The sequence below is a fragment of the Hippocampus guttulatus genome, chromosome 2 (assembly GCF_054856545.1).
Source record: "Hippocampus guttulatus isolate MCC_2025c chromosome 2, RoL_Hgut_1.0, whole genome shotgun sequence".
In the NCBI taxonomy this organism is placed as follows: domain Eukaryota; kingdom Metazoa; phylum Chordata; class Actinopteri; order Syngnathiformes; family Syngnathidae; genus Hippocampus; species Hippocampus guttulatus.
This window is the reverse complement of record NC_141262.1, coordinates 10563364-10588932: the sequence shown is the minus strand read 5'-3', so window position 1 is coordinate 10588932 and position 25569 is coordinate 10563364. Positions and strand designations below refer to the sequence as shown.

Here is a 25569-nt window from a genome sequence, read left to right as displayed (position 1 = left end):
ACCGCAATATTGATGCGGTTTTGGAGCGACTCCATACGATCGACAACAATATGGAGAAGTTGGAATCCGCGCTGCGGAAAGAGATTGAGGATTTGGCTGATCGGCGCCAGTGAAGAGATACAGGCCACGGACTCAAGGCTGTCTGAAATTGTGGGCGGCCGTCCCTCCAAAACAAACAACCCTATCTGGCCCTTTCCCCTGGATGGAAGTACGCATGGAATCTAGGGCCCCCACCATCGCCCCCCTCCTTCTCGGCCATGGACTGATAAGCCGGGACTGTCTTCATGAGCAGACCTCGACGAAGCAGCTATGACCTGTACACGCATACACATACACAACTGGACAACCACACGCGCATACACATCCTTATTATCACCGTCTTCATCGCTCCGATCCTTTTCCCCCGTGACCTGGTTGGACCTGCAGAGCGCACGTGTCCGTGCAGCTGGTCAGGACTGCCGCGTCGCGGTCACCCCCCTCCCCCCCTTCCCATTCATCCTCCCCCTTATTACATGTTATGTCTTGTGACTTGTTGTAACTGTCATATGCTTATTTATGTGCTAGGGTCTTTTTTATCCTGGACTTAAATTATCCTCAGAAGAGGATAGTTCGAGCGTGGGTTTTTTTTCCCTCTCCCTACCCAGCGTTTTCCCTTCTGAATTCTGACTGTAATTTCCCCATTGCGGGACAAATAAAGGGATATCTTATCTCTTAATTTAATATGTGCTGAAAAAAAAAAGGAATTAATGTAATCAGTCGAACAAATAATTGATTGTTGTTTTTGAATGTTTTCTTTAGTGTTCCATGTTGGAATTAATAAGGCCTTTGTCTCCAGGTGGAAATTAGTTCTGGACCGTCAGAGAAGGATGCGATGACATGTTTAACAATAGTTCTCTCTCTTCTTTGAAGCAGTTACTCACAAGAGATAATTGGTTAGTTTACACGCTGTAGATATGGACACACAGTTATTTTCCAAGTCAAAGGCACATCTACATTGTGGGTGATGGTTTTTTTTCCTTGCAGATTAGTGTTTTTTTTTTAAAAACACAAAATTGGTGTTTGTTTTCATTCATATTCAGTACTGCTAATCCTCATTTTTTTAGTTTATTAACATAGCAACCATGGCAAACAGGAGGAGGCAAAGAGGTGATGGGAATGTTGTAGCTTCCTCACCACTTATGTTGCTCTGTTGCCTCTTGTTTTCTCCCCTCACCCCTTTGCCTCTCTGGGTGGTTCGTGATTAAGATGCTCTAGAGAGAGAGAGAGAGAGAGAGAGAGAGAAAATATATATACATACTGTATATATATGCATGCATACATACACACACTTGTAAGTGGAATTCGCAGCCTAATGTTTGACATGGGCAGCCTGTAGAAAGGGTGGTAGATTTATGTGCCACCTTTAAAAATAATTTCCATGTTGCTTTGTAGTTATTTTTGTTTTAAATTTTGGAAGATAACGTCTGTTATTTGGGGACCTTAGCACAGAGTTATTTTTGGTCTTCCCCCATGGTTTTCGGCGTGGCTGATCAGGCACAGCTTATGATAGCAAGATTGTGTAGAAACACACAAGCAGAAACCGTGAATTTTCACCACATGTGAAACTACTAAATAATTATTTGACCACATATTTTTAATCAGAGCTTTATTTTAAACACTTTATTTTTATTCTTCATTTCTACAAATGTAAAATTCACAAGCAGCCGACAAACCTGCACTATTAATAGCAGTTTTCCAGTGTTTGTTTTGAAAAGCTATATCATTTCTCTAATTGTATTACTCATAGTTTTTCTCAATGCCTGGAGCAGTACCACAAGGAAAATGCAAACTTTGCCCACTTCACTACAAAATTAACATTTCAGTTTCAGGTTTAGGAATGACACTTCAGAAATCTAGACTGTCGAAGTGAGAACCGCCTCAACTTCTTTGCAAATGAGAAATGTGACCCCAATGGGATCCAAAGGAAATAAATTTGATTTTCACATAAAAACGCAAACACACACATGCACACACGCACTTACCTTCATATTCATGTTAAACTCTTTTGAAGTTCAAAGATTCACTCATAAAATGAGTGTTAAATGTCATTGTGGCTCATTTTCTGCGTGTGAAGACTCTCCTGTGTTTTTGTTTGCTTTTAATTGACCTTTGTCAACCTTTGTGTGGCTACATTTTCACAGGGGGAAACATTTCAGCACATCCAAGACATTGTGGTTTCTTTGCTGGGGATCATCAACCAGACAGTCATTACAATGGGCCGAGAGCATGCGCTAATTGTAAGTACAGTCATTCTTTGTGCTACAATGTGTGCGACTAAAGTAGAACAATACAAAAGGATTAGGTACCCTTGAGCACACTAATGAGATTCAATACAAAAGCTGTACCAATATACTGTATACTGCATATTTCACAAAGATAGTCATGCTCACTTTTGATTGACATGTCGGAGAGGGGTTGTTTTAGCTGAACCTAATTGTGTGGCCAGCGAGGGATTGTTTTAGCTGTTGCCAAATCATATACCTATACAATCAGATACATTTATTGACTACTTGGGTTTGAAACGACAGCATACTGGCATTTGTGTTGAGTCAGCAATACTGCGCCTTGTGGAAAATACACAGCTTCATTCTACTCATCAGAGGAATGTGAGGAGAAGTATGAACCATTATGGGAAAGCTTTGGGGAAAAAATAAAACAAACAAAAACAAACTAAAAAGCATTTCGAATAGACCACTATAGTTTTAAGTATCGTATCATCCCGGGTTGTAATTGTAGGCTACTTGTCAACTGTTAGCTGAATGAGTCACTCATCAGGTGAAAGGTTTGTATTGCTTGAAGTGGAACTGACTTGCCTCGGTTTGTGTGTGGAAGTGTGTTACAAAGACAGCCGCGCGTGTGTGTGTGTGTGTATGCATGCATGCGTGTGTGTTTCTAATAATAAAACGTCTCCATCTATATAAATTGAGCCACTGTCAACTCACCTGAATGGAATCCACTATGTCAGCCTGACAAACACACTTGTTTAACATTTTGATAGAAGTGGGAGAGGGGATTGTTTTGTGTGTTGTGGGAGTATATTCATTGTATTGTTAATACCCAGGCAGCAGCTTTAAGGCTAGGCATCAGATTTAAATTCTAGATATTGAAACATGTGTTTACCTCGGCAGAGTAGGATACACTGACTGGCCACAACATGATTGCAATGTATTTAATGAGATCCGAAAACATTTGTGCAGCCATACAGTAAATTATGTTCAGTCTTGAATTTGGTCTGCATTGTTGAATTTGTTTCAATTGAGGGGTGTCCTCAACCCAGGCTTCTCTTTGTTATCGATTCAGTTCAAAAACTTCAAGGACAGAATTTCTAGGCACAGCCAAAGCATTGGCTGGTTTGGTGATCTCAATATCATGTCTGTGCTTTTTGCAAACAATGTGGTTCTGTTGGCCTCATCTAGCCGTGATCTTCAACTGTCACTGAGGCCGAATGGGTTGGGATAAAATCAGCAACTACAAATTCTGAGACCATTGTACTCAGTCAGAAAAGTGTGGAGTGCCCTCTCCTTGTGGAGGGGAGTGCATTTTATCTTGCGGTCTTGTTTAAAAGTGAGGGGAGACTGGAGCGGGAGATCAATCGGAAGATGGGTGCGGAGTTACAGTGATGCGGACCCTATATCAATCTGTCGAGGTGAAGGAGGAGTTGAGCTGAAAGGCAAAGCTCTCGATTTATTGTACAAAGCTACACGAATGGCCAAGCTTCTGGTTGTGAGCAAAAGAACAAGTGGCCTAAATGAGTTTCCGCTGCAGGGTGTTCGAAGGGAAAGCCCTTGTAGAGATAAGTTTGGCTATCCAAGAGTAGCTCAGAGTAGCTGCTCATCACATTGAGAAAAGCCAGATGAGGTTAGTTGGGCATTGGATCAGGAGGCCTCCCTGATGAGGTATTCCGGTCTGGTTCTATCAGGTGCATGCTCTGGAAATGACCCAAGACAAGCTGGAGAGGCTACGGGCCCTTGTCAAGACACCATCTGTAACCCATGATTCAGAGGAATTGTCCATGCAGGTGTCATATTTCATCCGTCCCTCCATCCATCTTCTAATTTGTTTATCCTGACAAGTGTCGCTGGCGTGCTCGAGCCAATAGCAGCTGTCTTTGGGCAGTATGTGGGGTACACAATGAACTGGTTACCAGCCAATCGCAGGGCACATTTAGACAAACAATCATTCACACTCTCAATCATACCTCCGGACAATTTAGACGAGTGTTCAATTAACCTACGGTGCATGTCTTTGGAACGTGGGAGGAAACCGGAGTACCCGGAGAAAACCCAATCAGGGATATGGAGAACATGCAAACTTCACACAGGAAGCACAGGGCCTGAATTCAAACCCTGCCAGACGTGCTAACCAGTTGACCTCTGTGCTGCCCGGTGTCATATTTATGAATGAAACACGATGACATACACCACACACATTCGTCGAGCGCCACATCATTCTTCCAGTGCCTTGATCAAATTCACCGAAATCACATTAGACCACATGCCCTGCAAAATAAACCTGTTTTTGAGAACTCTACAACTTCTCAAACATGGTGAACTAGACTTGCCCCGGCATGAACATGGATTTGCTGTTTTTATGCCTAACGCACAAGCGCCACAATACCAAAATAGGGCCCGAGGTCTCCTGGTTGACCTGTGAACAATTTGGGATTACCCTGGAAGAGCTGGATGAATTGGCTGGGGAAATGGAAATCTGGGTTTCCTTGCCTAATCTCAACCCCAGATAAACAGAAAACGATGGTTGGATGGACAGCCATCAATGCATGTTGTGGTTGTAGTTTACAGTGTTACAGTCTCGTGGTATTGATTTTTCATCCTGGGCAAAGGTGTTTCTCGTACTTTGGTTATTTAGCAACATGAAAGGTCTATCAGACACAGCTCAGTCTGGTCTCTGTGGTGTTCCCCACCACTGCATGTTGCTATCTATGAAAATAAACATATTGTTAAAGACCCAAAGAAGGGAAAAAAATGTTCTTGACAATTTGAAACACGACAGAGAAGACTGTTGTTAACAACCATGTAGAATTTAAATGATAAAAAAAAATTGCAACGTACAGAAAACACAGCTTCACAATAGTGAAAAATCAATGGATTCTCTCAGCTTTCAAACTCTGTAGGTGTTTCTGTTGAATGCAATGATAATGAGGCGCTCTGAAGCCACCGGACTATCTGAAAGAAGGATGCATTTTCGGGTCGTAGGCATACCTTGCTAGCTAAATGCACAACCTCTTTGACAGTAGCATTAATCTTAATGGTGTGGCCTTTGTGTGAATAGAATATTAGAATCATGTCTCACAATAAATAAATACATAAATAACATAGCCCAATCCAGAGTGTATTAGTTTGTAACCAACTGTTTGTATTGGGTGGACATTAATTTTCCTCTCTCTTTTGCTACTTTGGGCTCCGATTGGCCTCCACCTGGTACATTTGTGAACAATCCAGACAAGCCAATTACGAACAATGAACAGATAGCTGGTCTACGCATATTTTGCAACAAATTCACTTGTTTTGCAGTTGTATGAGTCCTGCATGGATCTACTGTAAGTGACAGCACTTTGAGCAAGCGGCTTCCGCTTTGAATGGAAATGCAGTGTAGAATCAATCAGTCGGTGGGTCAGCGGTGACACAAATGTGAATAATGTGAGACAGGCTGTCAGTCTGTGATCAGTTGCTCCATAATGTTGTCTCTTAATGTGTTCTCAGTAGACATTTCAAAGACTTTGCTCTCTTCACCCAACAGACTGTCCTGTTATTGCCCTATTGAGTTCTTCTGCTTGATTTCCTCCACACGTCTTAACTGATGCTTCACTTATTGCTACATTCAACTTTTGAAACAGTGTACCAGCATTAGGCCGGTCTATTCCCATTTTCTTTCGTATTGAGGTTCTCAATTTTTCCCATTGTAATTAAGCCAAAATGGCTACATTGTGATTCATTTCCGTACGTATATGAATGAATCCATTCAGCCATAAATCCTTTTGATGTATCATTCGGGACAAACACTTTGCCAAGTGGCAAACAATCTTGAGCGTTAATGTTCCATCTGTTTGCTTCAGACTATGTAATGGGAAGACGGGCTCCCCACTTGGACCACAAAATGAAAATGAATCGGTCTGCTATGCAGTACATTGGAAATTTAGCAGCTCCTTTGAACTTTGATATCTTTGTACCATTCCCAGTTAGTTTCCAAATCCACAGTACCCTAGTAAAATTCCCTTGCAGTGGAACATTCTGGACCGTACCACACTTATATCCCTGCTGAGGCTGCTGTGCTACTATCAGAGCCACCAGAAACACTTCTTGCGGAGTTTCTTGACACGAGCCTTGGCGCTGGACCGGCTGGCCTGGGAAGTGTCCACTGCGGCTTTGGTCAGAAGAGGTGCAGGCACATCATACTCTCCCTCCAGGGACTCCATCATTCCCTGAAAGCGTCCTTCCTGCATGCGGAAATCATGCTCCACACTGCAGTGTGGGGGGGGGGGGGGAGGGAGAGAGAGAGAGAGAGAGAGAGAGAGAGGTTAATGTGGAAATGCAGCAATTTAGATACAGGGGTAATGTCGCAAGTCAAGTTGCAATTATTCTTTATTTTTATTATGCGGCTCATTTTTCAGACAGTCATGAGGACCATTAAATAACTTATTACCGACAAGAGAAGGATGGCGGAAATATCGATTTAAAGAGAAAATCCCCTGACAAAACTCTGGCACCTCGAAGAATGGTTCAGAAAATGCATTCAAATCAAGATGTCAACACTGTTCTTAACGTATGTGTCTTCCGTATCCTTTGTCATGACGGTAGCTTTCTTCACTTATTTGCCCTTGAGCTGAAAGATGAATGAATTGGTGCGCTGGAAATAAAATGATCAGAGTCAAGAAGTACACAAGCAAAGGATGAGGAAAGGGTGGATGCTCTGTGTGATGTGTTCAAAGTAAAACCCTCACGGCTTTCCAATTCGCCCCAAACCCCCATCCCCCACTCATGCTGAGCTTCCGCCTCTCCATCACTCCTCCCAACCCAATCTCTCAGAAGTATCCATTGCTGCAGGTCCTTTTTTGGAAGCTCCTCAGACCTTTACTTTCGGTGTAGTTTTTAGTATGTGTGTGTATGTCTAAGGCTGCTGCTTCAGGGAAACAAAAACATTGATATGTCTAAGGTGTGTCAGAAAGGTTCCAGTACTAATGGCTCGAAGATATATTTCACATGCATATCCCCCTTTCAAGTTATCATCCTGGAGTCTAAGACACTTTCCCATGATTTTTCCATAGCGTCGTGATCATGTCAGTTTTCATGTCATCCATGTCTTCAAAATGTGTCCCTCGTTTATGTTGGGAATGATGAAAAGAAATCACACTGAGTCGGGTCAGGTGAGTTGGGAATTTGCTCAAGCACGGACGGCAATGTTTTTCTTGGTCAGGAACTGTTCGATGTTCAGGGCATTGTCAGCGGATGCCATCTCATGGTGCCATGCGTTTTCCCGCCGCTTGGGTTTGAAATCAATCTTTTGTGAAACCGGTTCGATAGGTTTTCTGACATCCCTCACAGGCTTCAGTAGCAAATACCAAAAATGACCAATGACTACCCAACAATTCACATTAGGTCTGAACAACTTTGTGTCATGCACTCTTTTCCAGAATGCCATAGCTAAACTTGGTGTGGAAAAGGTCCTTCCACCTTCCAGAACTCAAAGACGGATATGTTTTTATGAAAAAATGGTATTGCAGTACCTGGGCATTTATGTTTGCAGGAAAATATACTGTAGGAAAGTGAATAGAAAAAAATAGAGTTGGTCTCCTCCTGTGCAGATTTTTCTCTTGTCATAAATGCAGTGTGTCTGTGAAATGTTTTCCAGTCATTCAGAGGTCATTGATGTTGGGCCTGGCTCACAATTTCTTTGTTGTTGGCGTCAACATATCCAGACAGGTGGAAAAGGGAGATGGGGGGGGGGGGGGACTCGAGGGTCTATCCTAAACCCTGATTGATAATCGGACTGATTTGCTACCCCGATTTCCAGAAGCTGAGTCATCTTGAGATGAGAGGCGGATTGCACGGACATTTTTTTTTTTTCGGGTGGATGCATGCAGGCAGAAAAGAAAGATTTCAGAGATGGAACTTTGAAAGCTATCTCTGCTTTCATGAATCTGGGGTCAGCGCAGAGTGAACGAGTAAGAGAAGGACCACAAAAGATCATTAAGAGCAGTTGAATAAGAGGCTGAGTGAAGGGCTCAGATGCTGCGAGAGAGAAAGGACAATGGAGAGGTAACTGCACACTGAATAAGAGATCGGGGATCAAGGGAGAGTGAGAAGGAGGCAGGGAGATGTACAACACAAATGGGTAAAGAGGACTCCTATCAATAAATGATGCCAGGAAGATACACCAGACGAGATGTTGTCCACCTACGATAATGCATATACAGACAGAGAAGAACATCAGACGATACACCTTATTTCTGTCATGGTCTACCTCCATCTGAATTTAAGAGATTTTCTTCTTATGAGAACAACTATATCAGACTTTGATTTCGCCTCTGATATGACCGAAAAGATTTGTCTTTTCCATTTCAATAACCCCATGAATGTTCACCAACTGACACAAGATGGCCAAGGTGAATGAGGTGTGAGGTGAGGATCAGTGCAAATCAATGCAATAAATCTTCAGAGGAGTCCCGTGTTGATTATTTTTTTTTTTTTCCTATTGGTGTTTTTTTTTTTTTTCCCTTCACATTGTCTCCACATAGCAGTGATGCACGGATCCCAAGATGATGTGCGTAAATGGGTGGTTATAAGTCAACTCAGCTATTAATTCAATTTCAATTTATTTTTTATCTAAACCTGAAAGTGTCTTGGATTAATTCCCCTTATCATTGGAACAACCCTTCTGATTTTAGATTTTTTTTCCTGGTATGCTCTCTTTTATTATTAAGTATAAGTGGAATTTCTCTTCCCCTCTGTCCATTTGGGCTGTTCAAGCTCGCAGAGGAAAACAGAGGGGCTGTCAAAAGTTTATTCCTTTGTCCCCATCCATCGACTTTAATTAAGAACGACAAAAGCAAAATATCTTCCGGCAGCCAGCCCACTTGAAAACCCAAATTTTTTAAATCACAAATCATAAGAGATGATATTTCAATCCCAGGTCCTTCACTCATCTCCTCTGACAGAAATTTCCTTTAAGGGATGGATTAATACATTATTATACAATTGTAAAAACTTGAGCTGTCTATGTCTGACTTTTTCTGTGTCTGTTTGTTATTCAGTTTGCATAAGTCCCTCTACGGAATGCATGATTCTGCGTACTTTGATAGGTCATTGTGGACTGCTTGCACGATTGAAACTGAAATATGTTAAATCTGGGACAAACAAAACAAAGTCCTTCTGTTTTGTTTGTTCAATTAGCACCTGATGTATGTGCACTTGTACAGGGCATATTTTTGCATTCTATTGTAGCTAAGTGTGTGCACTCAGTGTCATAGGAATGATAAAGGCTTTTGGCAATGGGCACATGGATGCAGGCTTCAACACATGACATGAAATGCAAATTAGGCTGTATACACGTAATGAGAACCTGATGATTTGCATAATGATGCAAGTATTAAACAGGTACACGGTATATTGTATAAGGAAGTGTGAACGCACATCCCTTAGCTACACAGGATCTCGGAACGCTTTGACTTACCACGTTATTACACTCGCTCTACAAAGACAAGACAGGCACGAGTGATCAGAGCTTGCGTGCACAGAACGTTGCTTTGTGTAAATAACTTTCGGAGGCAGAATATAACATCACTCATATATTGATTTAAAAAAAAAAGAGTGAGATGAATGTATACATTTCAAACGTCAACACTGATAAATTACGGTAAATGAGTGCTGTCTGTAGTGTTAGAAGGAGCAGAAAGGGCAAACCCAGCAAGAGACCAGACTGAATAAGTAGTGAAAAGTAAAAGAATGGTATGATGAAAAGGTTTTGAGGCAGGGAAAGATAAGAAAGAAAAAAAGGAACTTCAGCATCAAAACAGCTTCTGTCATTACCTGTAGATGATGCAGGCTGTCTTTTGGCAGGTGGGACAGTTGTTAATGTCCTGACCTGTTCTGTATGAGCTTCGGCTGCAGAAATAAAAAACAAGTCCTTAACGTATCACACAGTATCAGATTCAGTGCTTATTTTTGTCGCAAACTTTGTATATTCTGATCTGAAAATATTATTCCTTAAAAAAATAGATACATACCATTTAATCTAAATGTAATACACATGAAAATATATACAAAGTACAAAACAAATACAGTATTTTCCACACTAAAAGGCAAACCTTCAATGAATGGCCTATTTTATAACAGTTTTCACCGCATTATGAGACACATACAATGGAAGCTACAATCCACGAGATGTAGCTACACCAACGGGAATACAATACGGCTTTGTTTATATCGCGCTTTCACAACCGCTCCAGCCATCACAAATCACTTTACAGAACAAACACTACGTCCAAGAAATCAGAATACAGTATTGTATATATAAGGCGCATGTTTTTGGAATGTGGGAGGAAACAGGAATCCCCCCCCCCCCCCCAAAATAAATAAATAAATAAATAAAATTAACCACGCAGGCCCGGGGCAAGCATGCAACCTCCACACAGGAAGGCCGGAGCCCGGAATCGAACTCCATGACCTGTGAGGCAGACGTGCTAGCCAGTCACCCACTGTGAACATGAACAATTATTTTTAATTTTATATAGTAAAAGCATATTGTCTTGGTTCAATAAATTGCCATGTGTCAAGATATTGACGTATGAAGTTTTAATTATGAAATACACATTTTAAACAAAATGACAAGTGGTCATTAAAATTAGCACTTTGAAAATTACAACTTTAACCATACCAACCACCAATTCATTGTCACAGCTACCAAATATATACAGTATTTAAGCATGGAGTATATTATTGACAGTAATGTGTAATGTACAATAAAGGATGGTATCTGAAACTGTAGATTTGCATCGCGTAAACTTTCTTGGACCTTTTCCATTCACTGTGCAGGAAATAAAAATGTTGCTTACATTAGGACCACTGTTAAGATTTTGCTTGTCACTTTTTTGGAAAAGTAGTACTATGGGATCACAAAAGTCACTCGATATAGTGAAAATGTTGCTAAATTGGCAACAATTCAGACATGTGGTGACCTCTTGCTCGCTACCACACTTGTACGAGCGTCCACAGGGAGGCACATAAGATAAAACCATAACTTTCAGAATAAAAGTACAGAATTTATGTTTTACTTTGAGTTCATGCTCACTGTGCAAGCTGATCAGAGACTGTGAACATGCCGGATGTGACCCCCCGGGTGGTACATTGCCCAGGCCTGTTCTATACAAATCTACTGTTTAGCTATAATCATTGTTGCCAACACAAAGAAATATTACATATTGGTGGACAGAAAACATAGCCATCATTTTGAAAACTGTTCATGCTAAAGAGGGTGCGGGGAGTTGCTGGAGCCTATCCCAGCCGACTTGGGCGGGAAGGCAGATGATATCCTGAAATGGTTGCCAGTCAGTTGCTGGGCCCATATAGAAGCACAAAGTTTCATACCCACATTCACACCGTCACTGAGTAGGAATCGATTCCACGCTGACCGCAAACAAGTCTTGCATGTGTAATTAAATAACTATCTCTACATGGGCCTAATTAGGTTTTCTGACTTTTTCAGATATTTCCTTTCATTTGAGTGAAATACTATCAGCTAAAGTTCGATAGTGTGTGTAATTGTGTAAGTTGGAAGTAATTTTTCTTTCTTTTGGTTGTACTCGTCATGTCACAACCTTTCTTGCTCTCTCCACATACTCACACTGCACACAGCTGGGTCTCCGATGTAATTTGTCTCAGGATTTGAAAGAGTTGAATATGAGCTTTTCCTGAATGTTTTCTGAAAGCCAGACAAGGCATATATGTTTTGATCTTAATATGTTCAAAACATGATATGCATATCCAATGGGTGCAAATTTGTCGAAAGAAACGTGCCGCAGCAGGTATTTTTAAAACTTCTCAATTGAAAGTTTAAAGGAAACGGCTGTTGGTTGGTTGGTTGGCTGGTTGGTACTTGATCATTTATTTTATCTTAGCAGAGCAGCATAAGTCTTTTTGCTTGATCACAGTTTCCTTCTGTGGTCTGAACTCTTGTTTGACCTTGCACAATTTTTTATCCTGATTCTTCCATTCAGCTCATCTTTTTCATCCTTAATTTTTCAAATTCTTAACATGAGATACAAAGGCCCATGACGTTCAGCTACTCACACCAAGTGCTGGAGTGCCTGCGTAGTCAGTTGAGGAGCCTTAAACATTTGATTTGATTTCTCAAATGTAATCTGATAGGGATTAGCCTGCTGTGTGGGACATCTGTCTACCCTGAAAGGGGACGTGGGCACTCCCGTGTTTAAAAAAGAGTTTAGGTGGACATGCTACATGGGGAAACCTGGCAATGGTTGCATCTGTTAAATAGTCGTGCCAATGAAACGGTTGGGTCCCTTTTTCTGTAGGGGAAATTAATTATAATAATAATAATAATACATTTTATTTATAAGTGCCTTTCAAGACACCCAAGGACAGTTTACAATCAGGAACAAAAACAATAAAACACAATGCGGGTTGAGCAGCGGCAGCCAAACGCGCCAGCGTTCACTCAACCCGGAAGTCAGAAAGAAACCACAAGGGAGGGGGAGGGGAAAAAAACACGCTCGAACTATCCTCATCTGAGGATGATTTGAGTCCAGGAAAAAAAAAAAACCTTCAGCACAAGTGTATGACAATTACAACAAGTCACAAGACATGAACAATGAGGGTGGTGATACAAGGGAGTGTTTGCTCAATGCAGTTGGGATGATACACTTACCGGCCACCATTACCAAATGAACACCAACGCAAGTGGTATATATTCTGTCTTTAGAATAATAAAACCAGATATGCGTAACATCATGTGGGATTAGCATTCATTAAGAAAGTGTCCTTGAAAGGAAGTTAGATGTAAAGCTTGAGAGTGTCCCACGGTAAGTGAAGAGACAAACAGAAGGAAGCCGCAGCAGATGAATCATAGCATATGACAATGTACTTAGACAGGTTGTCAGGATGCAAGCAGATGGCAGAAGGCGAGAAAAAAGAGACATGAGGGTTGTTAGTCAGAAAGGTGATTTGGGTCGCAGAAAGAAAGACGAAGAAGCAGGGGAATATGGCTCCAGCACTGCACATCATCTGAAGGTGTAAGTGATACCTTCTATAGCTGGGAGCAGTTCAAAGAGAGAGAAAAGTGGACAGCGTTTGGTAAATTAAATGAGGGCATTGGCCAATTTGGATGTATGAGAGATTCAGGAATAAAATAAGTCGATAGAGTGGGCTTGGGGAACCGATTTTTTTTTTCCTCTTCAGGTCAATACCTCTGAAACAAATTGTGTTACCATGGTGACTACTCACCTTATAAGGTAGATAAGATATAAGAGTGTAGGATTTGCAAGGAATTGACTCAATGCCCTCAGGATTTGAGATAGGATTACGCATACTTTACATTGAATCTCTACAGGCATGGCATTTGAAATTCATTGCATTATATCCTAGGGACGGTGGGTGTACCATATTTTCCTCAAATAGTGTTCGAGAATGTGTATTTACACAATGTTAAAGCACCAGGTTTTTATTCAGAGGTAAGTCATATCTTGAGTGGACAACACAGCCAGCCACTGATGGGGTCTGATTCATCAACACACACAGTGATCAATGGGGTCTGATTCATCAGAGTCAAGGCCACTATTTTATGAATTCCTGAGAAGAATATCCTCAACAAGCTTCTGAACTTCATCCAACTCTCAAAACATGGACAAGTAATGAACACCACATTCCCTCACCCTTCGCTGAGGGCCTTGCTTTTCTCCAGGTCTAGGATGACATTGAGGAGGACTTTGATCTTCTCTTGATTGGACACAAGGTTCTCCTCCACACTCTGTAACTTGCTCTCCAGGCCGCGAGGTGCACTCCCAGCCAGTATTCCCGCTGGAGCTCCGTTACATTGCGCTGTTTTGTGCGTCTTGCAAGACTGAGTGTGATCGTCGAAAGATTTGCTCTTCTGTTTTGTGTAGTTCTTCAGTTTAGTCTCTTTGGAGGAGTTTGGTTTGGGACTGTTAATTGCCTGTTGTATGTTTTTGTTGGGATCTATGAGGCCTGATGGTTTGGGGACAGTAGATTTGGGGGATTTTTTTGCAGAGAGAGCTGGAGGGGTGCTACATTTTATACTTGTTTGACCAGAAGGTTCTGTAGGTGTGGAGCCTAAATTTGTTTGCTGACTTCTGTTATGCTTGTTTTTGTCTGATAAAAGTGGTTCTGTTACCTCTGTTTTAGTGGGACAGTTTGTTAGTGGTGCTTGTGGTGCAGTCCTGCCATCGTGTGTGTCAGCTGTTTGTGTGGCTGTGTCCTTGTAGTGTGTAAACTCTGCAGAATGTGGCCTTGTCTGATGAGTATTTGTTTTTTTCTGAGTTTGTGCTGCATTGCTAGAGTGTGAACCGTTTGTTTTTGGCATTGTGTGTGACAACTGTGGGATTTTACTGGTTTTCACTGATGCATCTTGGTTTTTCACGTCCAAAGCCGATTCCTTTCTTGAGTGGTTCTGTACTGCACCCTGCTTCCATGCGGGGTGAGGTAAAGTCTGGCTGGATGATATTTGAGGTGCAGCCCTTCTGCGACATGCGCCTGTGCAGTGGGTAAGCTGTGACCGTTTCCTCCCACATGTTCCACACAGCTGGGGCGAGGAGGTCGTCGCCATCCGACAGGGCCGAGGTGGGGTGGCGTGAACGGTCGTGCAAATGCCCCCAGTCTTTGACACAAAACGATGTTGCTCCCCACGTAGAGACTGCACCCTTCTTTTTTCTTGGCTCTGCTCCTTGTCTTCTGGGGCCTCGGTGCAGACGCCTCCCAACATTTCAGAACCCACCACGCTGCCATTGGTGTACTTTGATGTCCTTTTTCTTTTTGAGTCTGTTGGATTTGCCTGGATCATTTTTATCTGGCAGTAAACGCCACTGCCCGACCCTTGTGACCCCATGTCATCCTGTGTCTGGTTGTTGATTTCGTTCTGTGACGTCTCCTTGGACAGAGGCAAACTGTTGCTCTCACTGCTGACAACTCCTGCTGTCTCCATCGCATTTGTTGCCATGGTGAGGGCTCGCTGTGGGTTGGCCGCTTGGCTGACGTGCCGTTTGATGAAAGAGAGAGTCCGCAATCCAGGAGATGTCTGCACCCCAACACTGCACAGCGGTCCCCATCGTCCTCCTGCCAGGGGAACCCCCAGTGCAGGAACAGGATTTGTCGGATCGGCCACCCTCCGGCCCATGCTCCTCGGCAGGTTGCCTCAGCCCCCCCGAGGAGCTGAAGGGGAAGGGGGCAGGCAGGGACATCAGTCAGAGTCAGCCAGATTCCATCCAATCGAAAGTGGGGTCAGGAAAGTGGTAGTCTCCTGGAATGTATTAGCTCGGCACTGAATAGCCACTCTGGACCCAAGCGCTCAATGCCACTTCATTCATGTTCCCCTCGGTAGTTCAATAACTTGCAGTTGTCAAGGGGTTTCCCAGTTTCTGATCAATGACCCACAGATGATGAGTTGACAGAGCATCTGTGGAAAGAGAAAGGGAGACAGTGACTGAGGGAAGAAGTGCTAGAGAGCGAAAATAATCGTCCAGACTGGCATGGTGATCTACACATTAGCACCATCTGCAAGCCTCAAATGTCTGGTTGGTGCTGGATCAATACAAGTCTATCAAGCTCATATTAGATAAGCAGGTGGGTGGCAGAAACACATCTTTATCTCCGACAGGAATTAAAATAGACCAGTTCATTATCTACATGTCAAACAGGAATTGGATTTGAAATAATGTACCTTTTTGAAAATAATGATGCTTTCTAATGACCCTTTTGGTTTCAGTAAAGCTAAACAAGGTCATCAAAGTATAAGAAACACTTCTCCAAAAAGATAAAGCTAAAATCATATCCATACATACATTTTTATATACCCTTTGTCCTCAGTGAGTTTTTGGATGAGCTGTAGCCTATCCCAGCTGACTTTTGGAGACAGGCAGGGCACACACTGGATCCGTCACTAATTTGTTACAGGGCACATTAAAACAAATCATTCATACTCACATTCACACAAATGGACAATTCAGAATCTTCAAATACAATACAATACAATACATATTTATTTATACCCGCTAGGTCGAAACCCTAGTTTGAAACCCTAGCCCTAGTTTATAACCTCAGTTTAAAACCCTAACACTAATTTAAGACTTAATATGAATCCCTAACCTAATTGAAATCCCTAGTTAGAAACCTTCACACTGGTTTAAAACCCTAGTTTGAAACTTGAACGCTGGTTCAAAATTCTAATTTGAAAGCCTAACCCTAGTTCAAAAGCCTAGCTCTTGGCCAAGAATTAAAATCCTAATTGGAAATCCTAGCCCTAGTTTAAAACGCTAGTTTAAAACCCCAGTTCAAAACCTAACATTAGTTTAAGGCAGAGTTAGCTCTCGACTGTGATGCAGACATATTAACTGGATTAAAAATATGCACATGATTATATGAATTAAAAAGAGAGATTTTAGCTTTCCTGCCTGAACTTCTCAAAATGTGAGTAAAAATTCTAACACTGGACTACTGTAAATACATAATCAGTTATTTTATTTGCGGCCTGTGAAGAAATATTACATTTTATTATGTTCTTTTTTTCTCATTTGTGATTTCGTCCAACTTTTAATTTCTTCCCTGACAAAAGCATTTTGTCCTTCAAGATTTGATGAAACAGCTCTAACAGTGAGTGTTTTGTGCCGTTGGTTTATGCCAAATATGAAACTCAATCTCTTTTTCGTTAATGGATGCTACATCTTCTTGTTGCTTTCAACTTAGCTTGTAGCAGACGTGTGCACATTTCAGCATGACGTCTTTGATCCCCTCGAGAAAATGACACTTTTATCCTCTCCTCTTTCATCTATAACTGCTTCAAACAACAAAGTGTGTGCAGGAAAATGGTCCAGATTGCACGATTGTCTGTGTCTTATGTGTTGTCTTGTATTATTTTGTCATTTTATGTTAACTTTTTTTTTTGATGGCGGCGCGGGCACCCGCAGCGGCTCCTCTTGTTGGATGTTGTCTTGAGAGGGAAGAAATTTCATCTGTGCTCTATGTTGCACATAAAGCACATTTGACAATAAGGTTGTACTTGACTTGACAAAGGTGTCGCTGACAGATGCCAATTTGGCAAGTGGCAACCTTGAGTGAGTCACCATCACACAAAGGCTCCAACTTCAGCGACATTTCATCCTTTTAGGCTCCGGCACTTCTAAAGTGCCTGTCATAATTAATAACTTTGATACTAACCTGGGTTCTCAAATGTACCAACAGCTCTTTGACCAACACTGATTTTCGCATCATCTGTGCATGTGTGCCTAATTATTCCATAATGTAAGACAAACCACAGCGAAAAGGTGAAAAAGAAATGGAAAATACATTGCAGGTGATAATCTTCCCGCAAGTGAGATCAGTGAGCCAGACAATGTTTGTGCATGAGAATGTGAGAGTGTTGACAGCAGATGTCTGCATATTTAAGAAGAGTGGGTGCTCCGGTTTCTGCTTTGGGATTCTGCCAGTCAATTGGAGGCAATTTCACTTCATCTCATTTCCAACGCTTTGTTTCTCCAAACGGCAGCCATGCCAGATACAAGGTGTATTTGAACATTACATCTCCACCTCCTTCTTAGCAGTGCTTGTCAAATAATTTTCAAACTCCCCCTCCATTTTCTACAGGTTCACGAGGGTCAGCGGGTGTAAAGGATCAGCCAGGATCATGCTGCAGAAGTAAATGTAAAGGGGGAGGGATGCATGGGAAGAGTTGTGGAATAGCATAGAGTTGTGTGGAGCAGCGGGGAGTAAGTAGAAAGTGCATCCGAACCAGTAGCGAAGGAGTAATCAAAATGATCAACCCTTCAGGATTGCTATAGGGGAAGGAAATCTTCCACCAAGCATGACAAGTGAGATGGAATTGCTGAAAGCTGGACACTTCGTCCGCGCAAAAGGAAGCAGCAGCCATCAGAAGAGGCTCCGGGTGGACCAAAATTGTGTGCCTCATGGGGCCCGCATGGTGCATGGATAGTACAGCGAAGGTGCCGCGTCAGCCTTTGCAAAGGCAAGCAAAGTGAAAACCGAATTTGGTGTAAGACATGTGGTGTGCCGGGCAATTGCTCAATTTCATATCACACCCAAACATATATGCAAAAATTGCACAACAAAATACACATGCATGTGTGTACACGCCCACATGTGCACATATAGTGCACATGGACATGCAAGCATACACATGCACACACTCCCTGAACTCATTTTTTCACATCTGTTCATAGTTCATTTCATCAGTTCAATAGAGTGCAAACAAATATTTGTGTTAACAAAAGTCCTTTTATGTGGTGTTGTTTATGTTGATTTGTAGAAGGAAAATATTGAGATGTCTGAGCTGTCAAAAAAGCATCCATCCATCCATCCGTTTTCCGATCCGCTTTGTCCTAACAAGGGTCGTGGGGGGTGCTGGAGCCTATCCCAGCTGTCTTCGGGCAGTGGGCGGGGGACACCCTGAACTGGTTGCCAGCCAATCGCAGTGTCAAAAAAGCAAACAAAGAAAATAACAGTGCCATACTTGAAATCATGCTTGAAATGCATGTTTTTGTTTTTGTTTTTTTTTTTACAAAAAAGGTCTTTTTCTCTATTTTTTTCCTCAGAAACTGGAAATCTGATGAAATGTAGCTATTTTCCAATGCTGATTGCTGAAAATGGAAAAAAGAAACAACCTTTTCATTCACCTGAAAGAAGAGGGTCTCATCTTTCTTTTTCTAGGCTATGTGTTTATAAGGCAAAACAATAATCTGTAGGCCTTGCAAGATCACTCAAAATTCAGTAAGGCGGCTGCGATTGAGGGCTTTGCTCCAGTGAAAATGGCTGTAATTCAAGTGTTTCCTATGATGGTAGGTGGTGTAAAATATTTGGTATGCACTGCTAAAGACACGTTTGAGAATCAGGCTTTTGCTGACTTTCTTCTTGATATGCGTGCACCCTTTTTCAGTAATCTTGACACCTCAACAGGGGATTTGTTTCTCTGTTTTCAGGTTTGCTGAATCCTTTTGTCATTCGTTCAATGATGAAAATAAACTGCTGCCATTTACCGAAAAGGAGTATTTTCTCACAAAGTTAAAGCAAATGAACTTTGTTGTCTTTATGGTGTGTTCAAGCACCACGTTCTACAACTACCACTTGGTTCACGTGCTCATAGACACTTTTTCCATTTTTTTGTCATGCTTTCAATTACTGTTCACATGCTCTGATCCCCTGCTTTCCCTTTTTCGCCACTCTGTATTTCACACACAACGCACACCTGACGGTGAAAAATGAGCAAGGAGTAGAAGGGGAAGTTATGCTGTTGGTGGGGGGGTTGCAACAAATGAGGAGCGCAGGGGTCACAGCAATGCAGGGAGGTGAAAAGAAGTGGTGGGTAGCATAATAGGCGAGAGAACAGATGAAGAAGGATTGTGCATGAGATGAGAGTAATGTACGCAAGTCAGGGGAAGAGATGGAAAGGCCAATTTTCCCAAGTTGAAATCTCCCAAAGTGACAAAAAGAATTATCTCAATGGAGTAAAGACAGAAGAGAGGAAAAAATCAAAGCGGGCAAGTAAATAAGAGACATGTGTAAAGCTGCACTTGCTGCTTGCGTGTAATCAGTACGCAATGCAAATATGCTTGAGCATACGCATACACAGAAGCTTTAAACACTACTCTGAGTTTTAAACAGTGTCTTTGTTGATTTACTGGAATTTGTTTCTACATGCTGTGAATTTAATTTGGCAGTTGGCATGGTTGTGCTTCTCACCAATTGTCTGCAGTGCAGGCAGGTCTGCTGTCTCTGCGAGCATATGCTTGTGTGTGCGCGTGTCTGTCTTTGTGCTCCCTCCATCTTATGTGGCAACTTAGGTTGTGTCGACATTTTGGCTCTCGGCAGACAAGAAGTGAAGCGTGGCGATTTCATCATCATTATTTTGGGCTTTTTGTCTTCAGATGAGCCCGGAGCCTTCGTCAAGGTGGAGGTAAAAGTTGAAAAGTTCACAATAGCAGAACATAGCGTAGAGGGTCGGGGGGAGCTGCTGGAACCTATCCCAGCTGACTTTGGGTGGAAGGCAGACTACACCCTGAACTGGTCGCCTGTCAGTCGCTGGGAACATATAAAGACAAACGACCCTTCATGCTCACATCCACACAGTTACTAAGTGGGAACTGATCCCACGCTACCCGCATATAAGTCGGCATGTCGATACACACATGCGAGTGTACCACTACACCATCAGCGACTTAGCAGAACATATTTGGGTTAAATTAGAGGCACTACCAATGGCGGCAGGTGTGACCTGACTCATTGAACGATGAGAGTGAATGAATACAAATATTGTAGCATCTGTGTTTTCCTTTTTCAATATTTAATATTTTGGTGCTTCAAAACATTGTTTCCCAATAGGAAGAAGGCCACGGGTCTATTGTAGAGGGTTACTATGTGTGCGAGGGGCAATCAGCAACTGTAATTTGTTCCCGATTGTCCACTTCTGTCTTCTTCAGTCGCATCGCTTAGTGTGCCACTGGCTTTTTGGATTGTGTGTGTGTGTGTTTAGGAATTAGGAGTTTTTAAGTGCATGGCCACACACTGTTCTACACTCGGAACAGAGCACTAACTCATGTCTGTCTCATGTCATTTCAAGGTGAGGTGCATTATTTAACTGGCATTTGACGTGTGTGTGTGTGTGCGTGCACTAGGTTGAGACACACAAATTCCAAGTGGCGTTTTACAAATTTGGGTTTCTTCGACACTGTAAGAATTCCAATCTAAACCCATTTTTAGATTTGGGTGTAATGTATAGTAATAGTACATTTCAAGCTGCCTCACGATTGAAAACAGAACACTTGTAAACATCAAGGACCGAGGAAATAGAATGTTGAGATACAGTACATCCCCATTGGCTATAACCTTGAGGGTCCTCTTCAAATGAATCCAAATAAGCCTGCAAGATTCTCACCAGAGATTTCTTTGCATATTTATGAAAGCCAACAAGCACAAAGCTGAGACCTGATCCGTGCACAGATCCTTGTCTGCCTGCAATTCTTTTCAAATACATTCAAGAGGCATGTGATGATTGTTTTGTCTTCAAAGAAAAGCTGAGCATATTGCTGACAACAGATACAGAACTAAATATGATAATAAATATTTTAACATTAGAGCATGTGTGTGGGAAAGTACGAAGAATATGTTTCTCTTTTATTTTTATTTTTTGCCGTTTTTACCTTCCCCATTAAATTGCATTCATTTCTGCTGAGAATTGAATATTGTGATTTTGCAGATTTAGGTCTTCTCCCTGACCGGCATCATTATCTTTTTCAACATTTCATCGAAAGTGTCATGATGCGACATTTATGCCCGCACCTCAGAAAAACTAAGCATGAGCTAAAAGATAACGAGCGGAAAAAACAAGCCGGCTGTTTTCTTCCTCACTCCTTTTTTGCTATTCACTTTAATTGGATGCAGCTATAATTTTAAGGAACAATGCACTTTAATCAGGTTCTCGGGTGAAGAGCCAGATGTCACCAAAGCTAATCTCCAAATCGTGCAAAAAGACAAACATGGCAGCGCGGACCGGCCCAATTAAACCCAAAGGTTCCCACCGAAGCAGCACGAGACAGAATGAAGTCTTTTCTCTTTTTTTTTTTCTGTTTCAAGTCAGCTGGAAAGGTAAAACATTACATCCACACATTCAAAATCCACTCCGGTAATAGAAAATGTAATTTGAGGCTTCATGATGAATTTACATTCCAATTTTTCTCACTCTCTTTGTGAGAATTAAATTATATTTTTCCACATAGCTTTATCATTGTTACAGGCTGCAGCTGTTGTGGGGGGGGGGGGGGGGGGGGTTTCTATTGTATTTTTTGGTTGTGTGTGTTTTTGTGTGACTTGTACTACACAACAATGACTGATGTTAGAGAGCATTTGTGGTGGGATGTAAGCACGGTTTAAGAAAGAACCTCGATATTTGGAATCTTATCAAGGTGGAGTTCCAAAATATAATTTAAAGTGCATGCATGCATTATTATTATTCCACGCATATCTTCTTTAAGGCTACAGCAGAGATGAATTCTCCCCCAGTTGACTTCAGGCGAGAGTCAAGGTACATATTGGACTGGTCAGCATCCAATCACAGGACTATAATTAAGCATGAGACTCAATTAATATAATGCTTTTTTTTTTAATTGAGTCTTGGTGGTGGGGGGAGGCGATTATGGAAAAAGTAATCATCATGATTATTTTGTAATCACAATTAATACACACAATTACATTGATGAAGAGCAAATTTTTATCAGAGATGGCTTTATCTGTCCCTAACGTATTTTTGATGCTGATTTCAAAAACGTCTTTGCATTTATTTTATGCACGTCATGTTTTTGAGACTTTTTTGATTGGTGGTGTTTTTAAGTTTGACTTCTAAAAGCTTGCACAATACAGATTTTACGACAGGTTGGAATTTATACCCCCGACGTTTTAGAAGAAAATTCCGCCTGGAAGGCAGAAAAACACGTTGCATGCGTGATTCAAATAACACAGCACGCTCACTGCGCGTTTGAAATACAGGAATTTCTTTACACGTATGATACCATTCAGCACATTAACCATTGTTCCTTCATTATAATGTATTCATGAATGTGAAAAGCCCAAATCAGCATCAAAATTAAAGTTCGCTTTTCTTTTTCCGATTAAGCAGCAGACTGTCCAGGCTTAACGTTTGTTGCCACCTTCAGTGTGAAAGTGTACCAAATATGTACTGGAGACCAGTCTAGGGTGTACCCTGCCTCCAGCTCACCCTGATGAAGACGAGAGCCATATATAATCAGGGGCGGAGATCTGATCTGAATGCAAACTCTGAAATAATCTGCTAGAAGCAAAGAACATTCAGTTGTCAACATTTCTCAAACTCTGTACTTTTCGACCGACTTTAGCATTGTGAAAAAAATAACAGGCTACTCTGTCGTTGTGCTTTTTAGATATGATTTGAATTAACGAGCTATTGATCGTAAAATGCAAAATGGATGTTGGAATTGATCACTGACTGGCTATTAGCTAGCGAATCGGTGCATGTGATAGAAGTGGACTATGAGATCGTACACAAAAGCAAAGCCACTGCAAAGAAAAAGTAAGATCAGCACAATGTTTCTTTTTACTTAAATTTGTTGCTGCTTGAATAGGAATGTGATGGGCATTGTTCTGGATATACGAAAATCAGATTTCATGAAACCTTGACCATGGATGGTATGATAAACAATGACCCATGCACAGTCAGCTCTGGTCAGTCTTCACTGAGGTGTTGTGTTCCTCTCACCAGTGGCCAACCAAGCAAAATGTTTCTGCTTCTGTCCTTATAAATAATGGCGGAATGTCAAAGTTATTTCAACATTTAGTGGAAATTCCTGTCATCTGTTTCAGCAATGGGTATTTCCAGCTTTTCCTTCTCAATGATATGATAAACAGGATGTAATTCATGGTGATGTGGCCTTCCAGTCAAAGGAAGGAAAGCCTTGTCTTCTGTTGATTTATGAGTGACACTTTTTATGAGTCATTAGCTACCTAAACACGCAGAGAACGAGGGAAACATTTAAGGGATGTCAGTTATTGACAATTCTGCCCACCATTAGAATTGATTTGTGTTACTGTTGCTTGGACTACGCTTGTTTCTTGTTGTCACTTGATCAAATGAGGACAACTGTAAGACTTTGTCTGTCTTTATTGAAGTTGACCTCTCTTGCTCCAGCAATTTTGCTTATTTCACCTGATGTTTCAGCTCACGCCTTTCCACATGCATCCCTGACTCTGCTCTTTTCTCCCACTCCCTCATCTCATCATCGCTCTGACTTATCACTCATCCTGTCTGCGCGTTGCCTCAAAGCTCTCCATCATGAACCTGATAGTCTTCCTCATATCTCTTCATCCTGTTTCCCATTGGGGGAGTACAGTAGACCCACAAAGTCAGACATTTAATTCCTTTGAGGTTGTATATTCACTTCACGTTCACTTACCGACAATCAAGCCAAAAGTTCACATTTGCCTTCTGTTGTAACCGAAGTCAGCCAAGCATCAATTCTTACATGTCTCTGAAAATATTATCTTAGCTGATCATCCTGTGGTTGATGTCTGTGTTGAGTGAATTTTACATGAAAACACAAATTGCGATGAGTAACTCATTTTCAGAGTCACTCACATTTTAAAAGTCGGTTTGTGTACCACACTTGTTTAACTTCTTTTTACAGTAGGGTGACATTTTGAAATATGGCACCCCACTCAGTCACTGGTTACTCAATACTGGCTTCATTAAAGCTTTATCATGGTTGCAGTTTAACCACAGAGCCAATTAGTTCCATTTTCATTATTTCCACGGAAAGGCCCCAACAAACAGTATGTCAAACAACAGCTTACGTTTAACTTCAGAGATTCCACCAATAACACTTTTGCACCCTTGACAACTTTTAGGCGGTGTGGGTCCACACAGGTTCCAATAATTAGCCCCAAAGGAGTACACCAGTGCAGAGTGTAACCTGAGGGACAGAAATGAAGCGCTTCTCTAGCCTGGTCTTTTTCCTGTATCAATTCAGGCAAGCTGACTTTGTGACTCTCATCTTTCCGCCTGCACCACTGGGCCAGCATTAGTATATGAGAGGAGGGTTATTGCTTGTAATATAATCCCATATTAGAACGATTGGCACATGGGCTTTAAATAGCAATCAGCTGAGCCGCTCTGCCTCTTTTGCTCACACACGTCGTGGAAACATCTGGAATTGCAGGACGTAAAAGTGTTAATTGTCACGAATACAGAAATGCAAAAAAGGTAACTTGGACGCATTTGATGGCCGTGACTGTGTAACTGTTACTTCTTGAAGAGAAATCACACACAGAGATGCACAGCTGTCACACCTGAAGAGCTGTGTCGCAAAATGTGCTCTCGGTAGAGTTTGATGTTGTTTGCTTGTTTGTTTTAGTGCTCCATCAGTCCCGTTGGACCTGCGCCGCCTGTTTGCATACAGTCGCCATCACCCCCATTCAAATACCTGGTCGTAGGTCCACAATGAGCTGGACACAAAGTGCTCACCGTAAACTGCAAAGGTTGTCCACTGAGGCTCATAAGACTAGTTGCGCATCTATTTGCACATCAGTACACACTCAGTACATACACAGACACTTACTTGATGTTTTCCTCGTCTTTTCTAGTCCCTTGATTGTCCCCTCGTCTGATTGCTCACATCTCTAATCATCCTTTAGTCCTCTGCGAGTCTTTGGCGCTCTCTTTTGCTCTCCCCTCCGCATTCTGTTGCTCTTGATCTTCACATGCTTGCAGTGATCCACCCTCCCCTCGCCCTCCCTCGCT

The 25569-nt window shown here is 41.8% G+C and overlaps 2 protein-coding genes across 3 annotated transcripts in view; one reads left to right on the top strand and one right to left on the bottom strand.

The window, feature by feature from the left end:
* The window catches only part of dock2 (dedicator of cytokinesis 2), a 114262-nt gene that overhangs the window by 63067 nt on the left and 25626 nt on the right, over window positions 1-25569 (top strand). For both annotated transcript variants that reach the window (XM_086135933.1, XM_086135942.1), the window contains exon 27: window positions 2181-2276. In XM_086135933.1, coding sequence (XP_085992059.1) covers window positions 2181-2276 — 96 coding nt within the window. The remainder of the gene's footprint in view (window positions 1-2180; window positions 2277-25569) is intronic.
* On the bottom strand, window positions 1631-25516 carry insyn2b (inhibitory synaptic factor family member 2B). Its single transcript, XM_086135954.1, has 4 exons — window positions 25388-25516; window positions 13940-15696; window positions 10083-10157; window positions 1631-6518 (listed from the first exon to the last, which is right to left on the bottom strand). Exons 2-4 carry the CDS (start codon window positions 15415-15417, stop codon window positions 6335-6337), a joined length of 1737 nt encoding a protein of 578 aa, XP_085992080.1. The 5' UTR covers window positions 15418-15696; window positions 25388-25516; the 3' UTR covers window positions 1631-6334.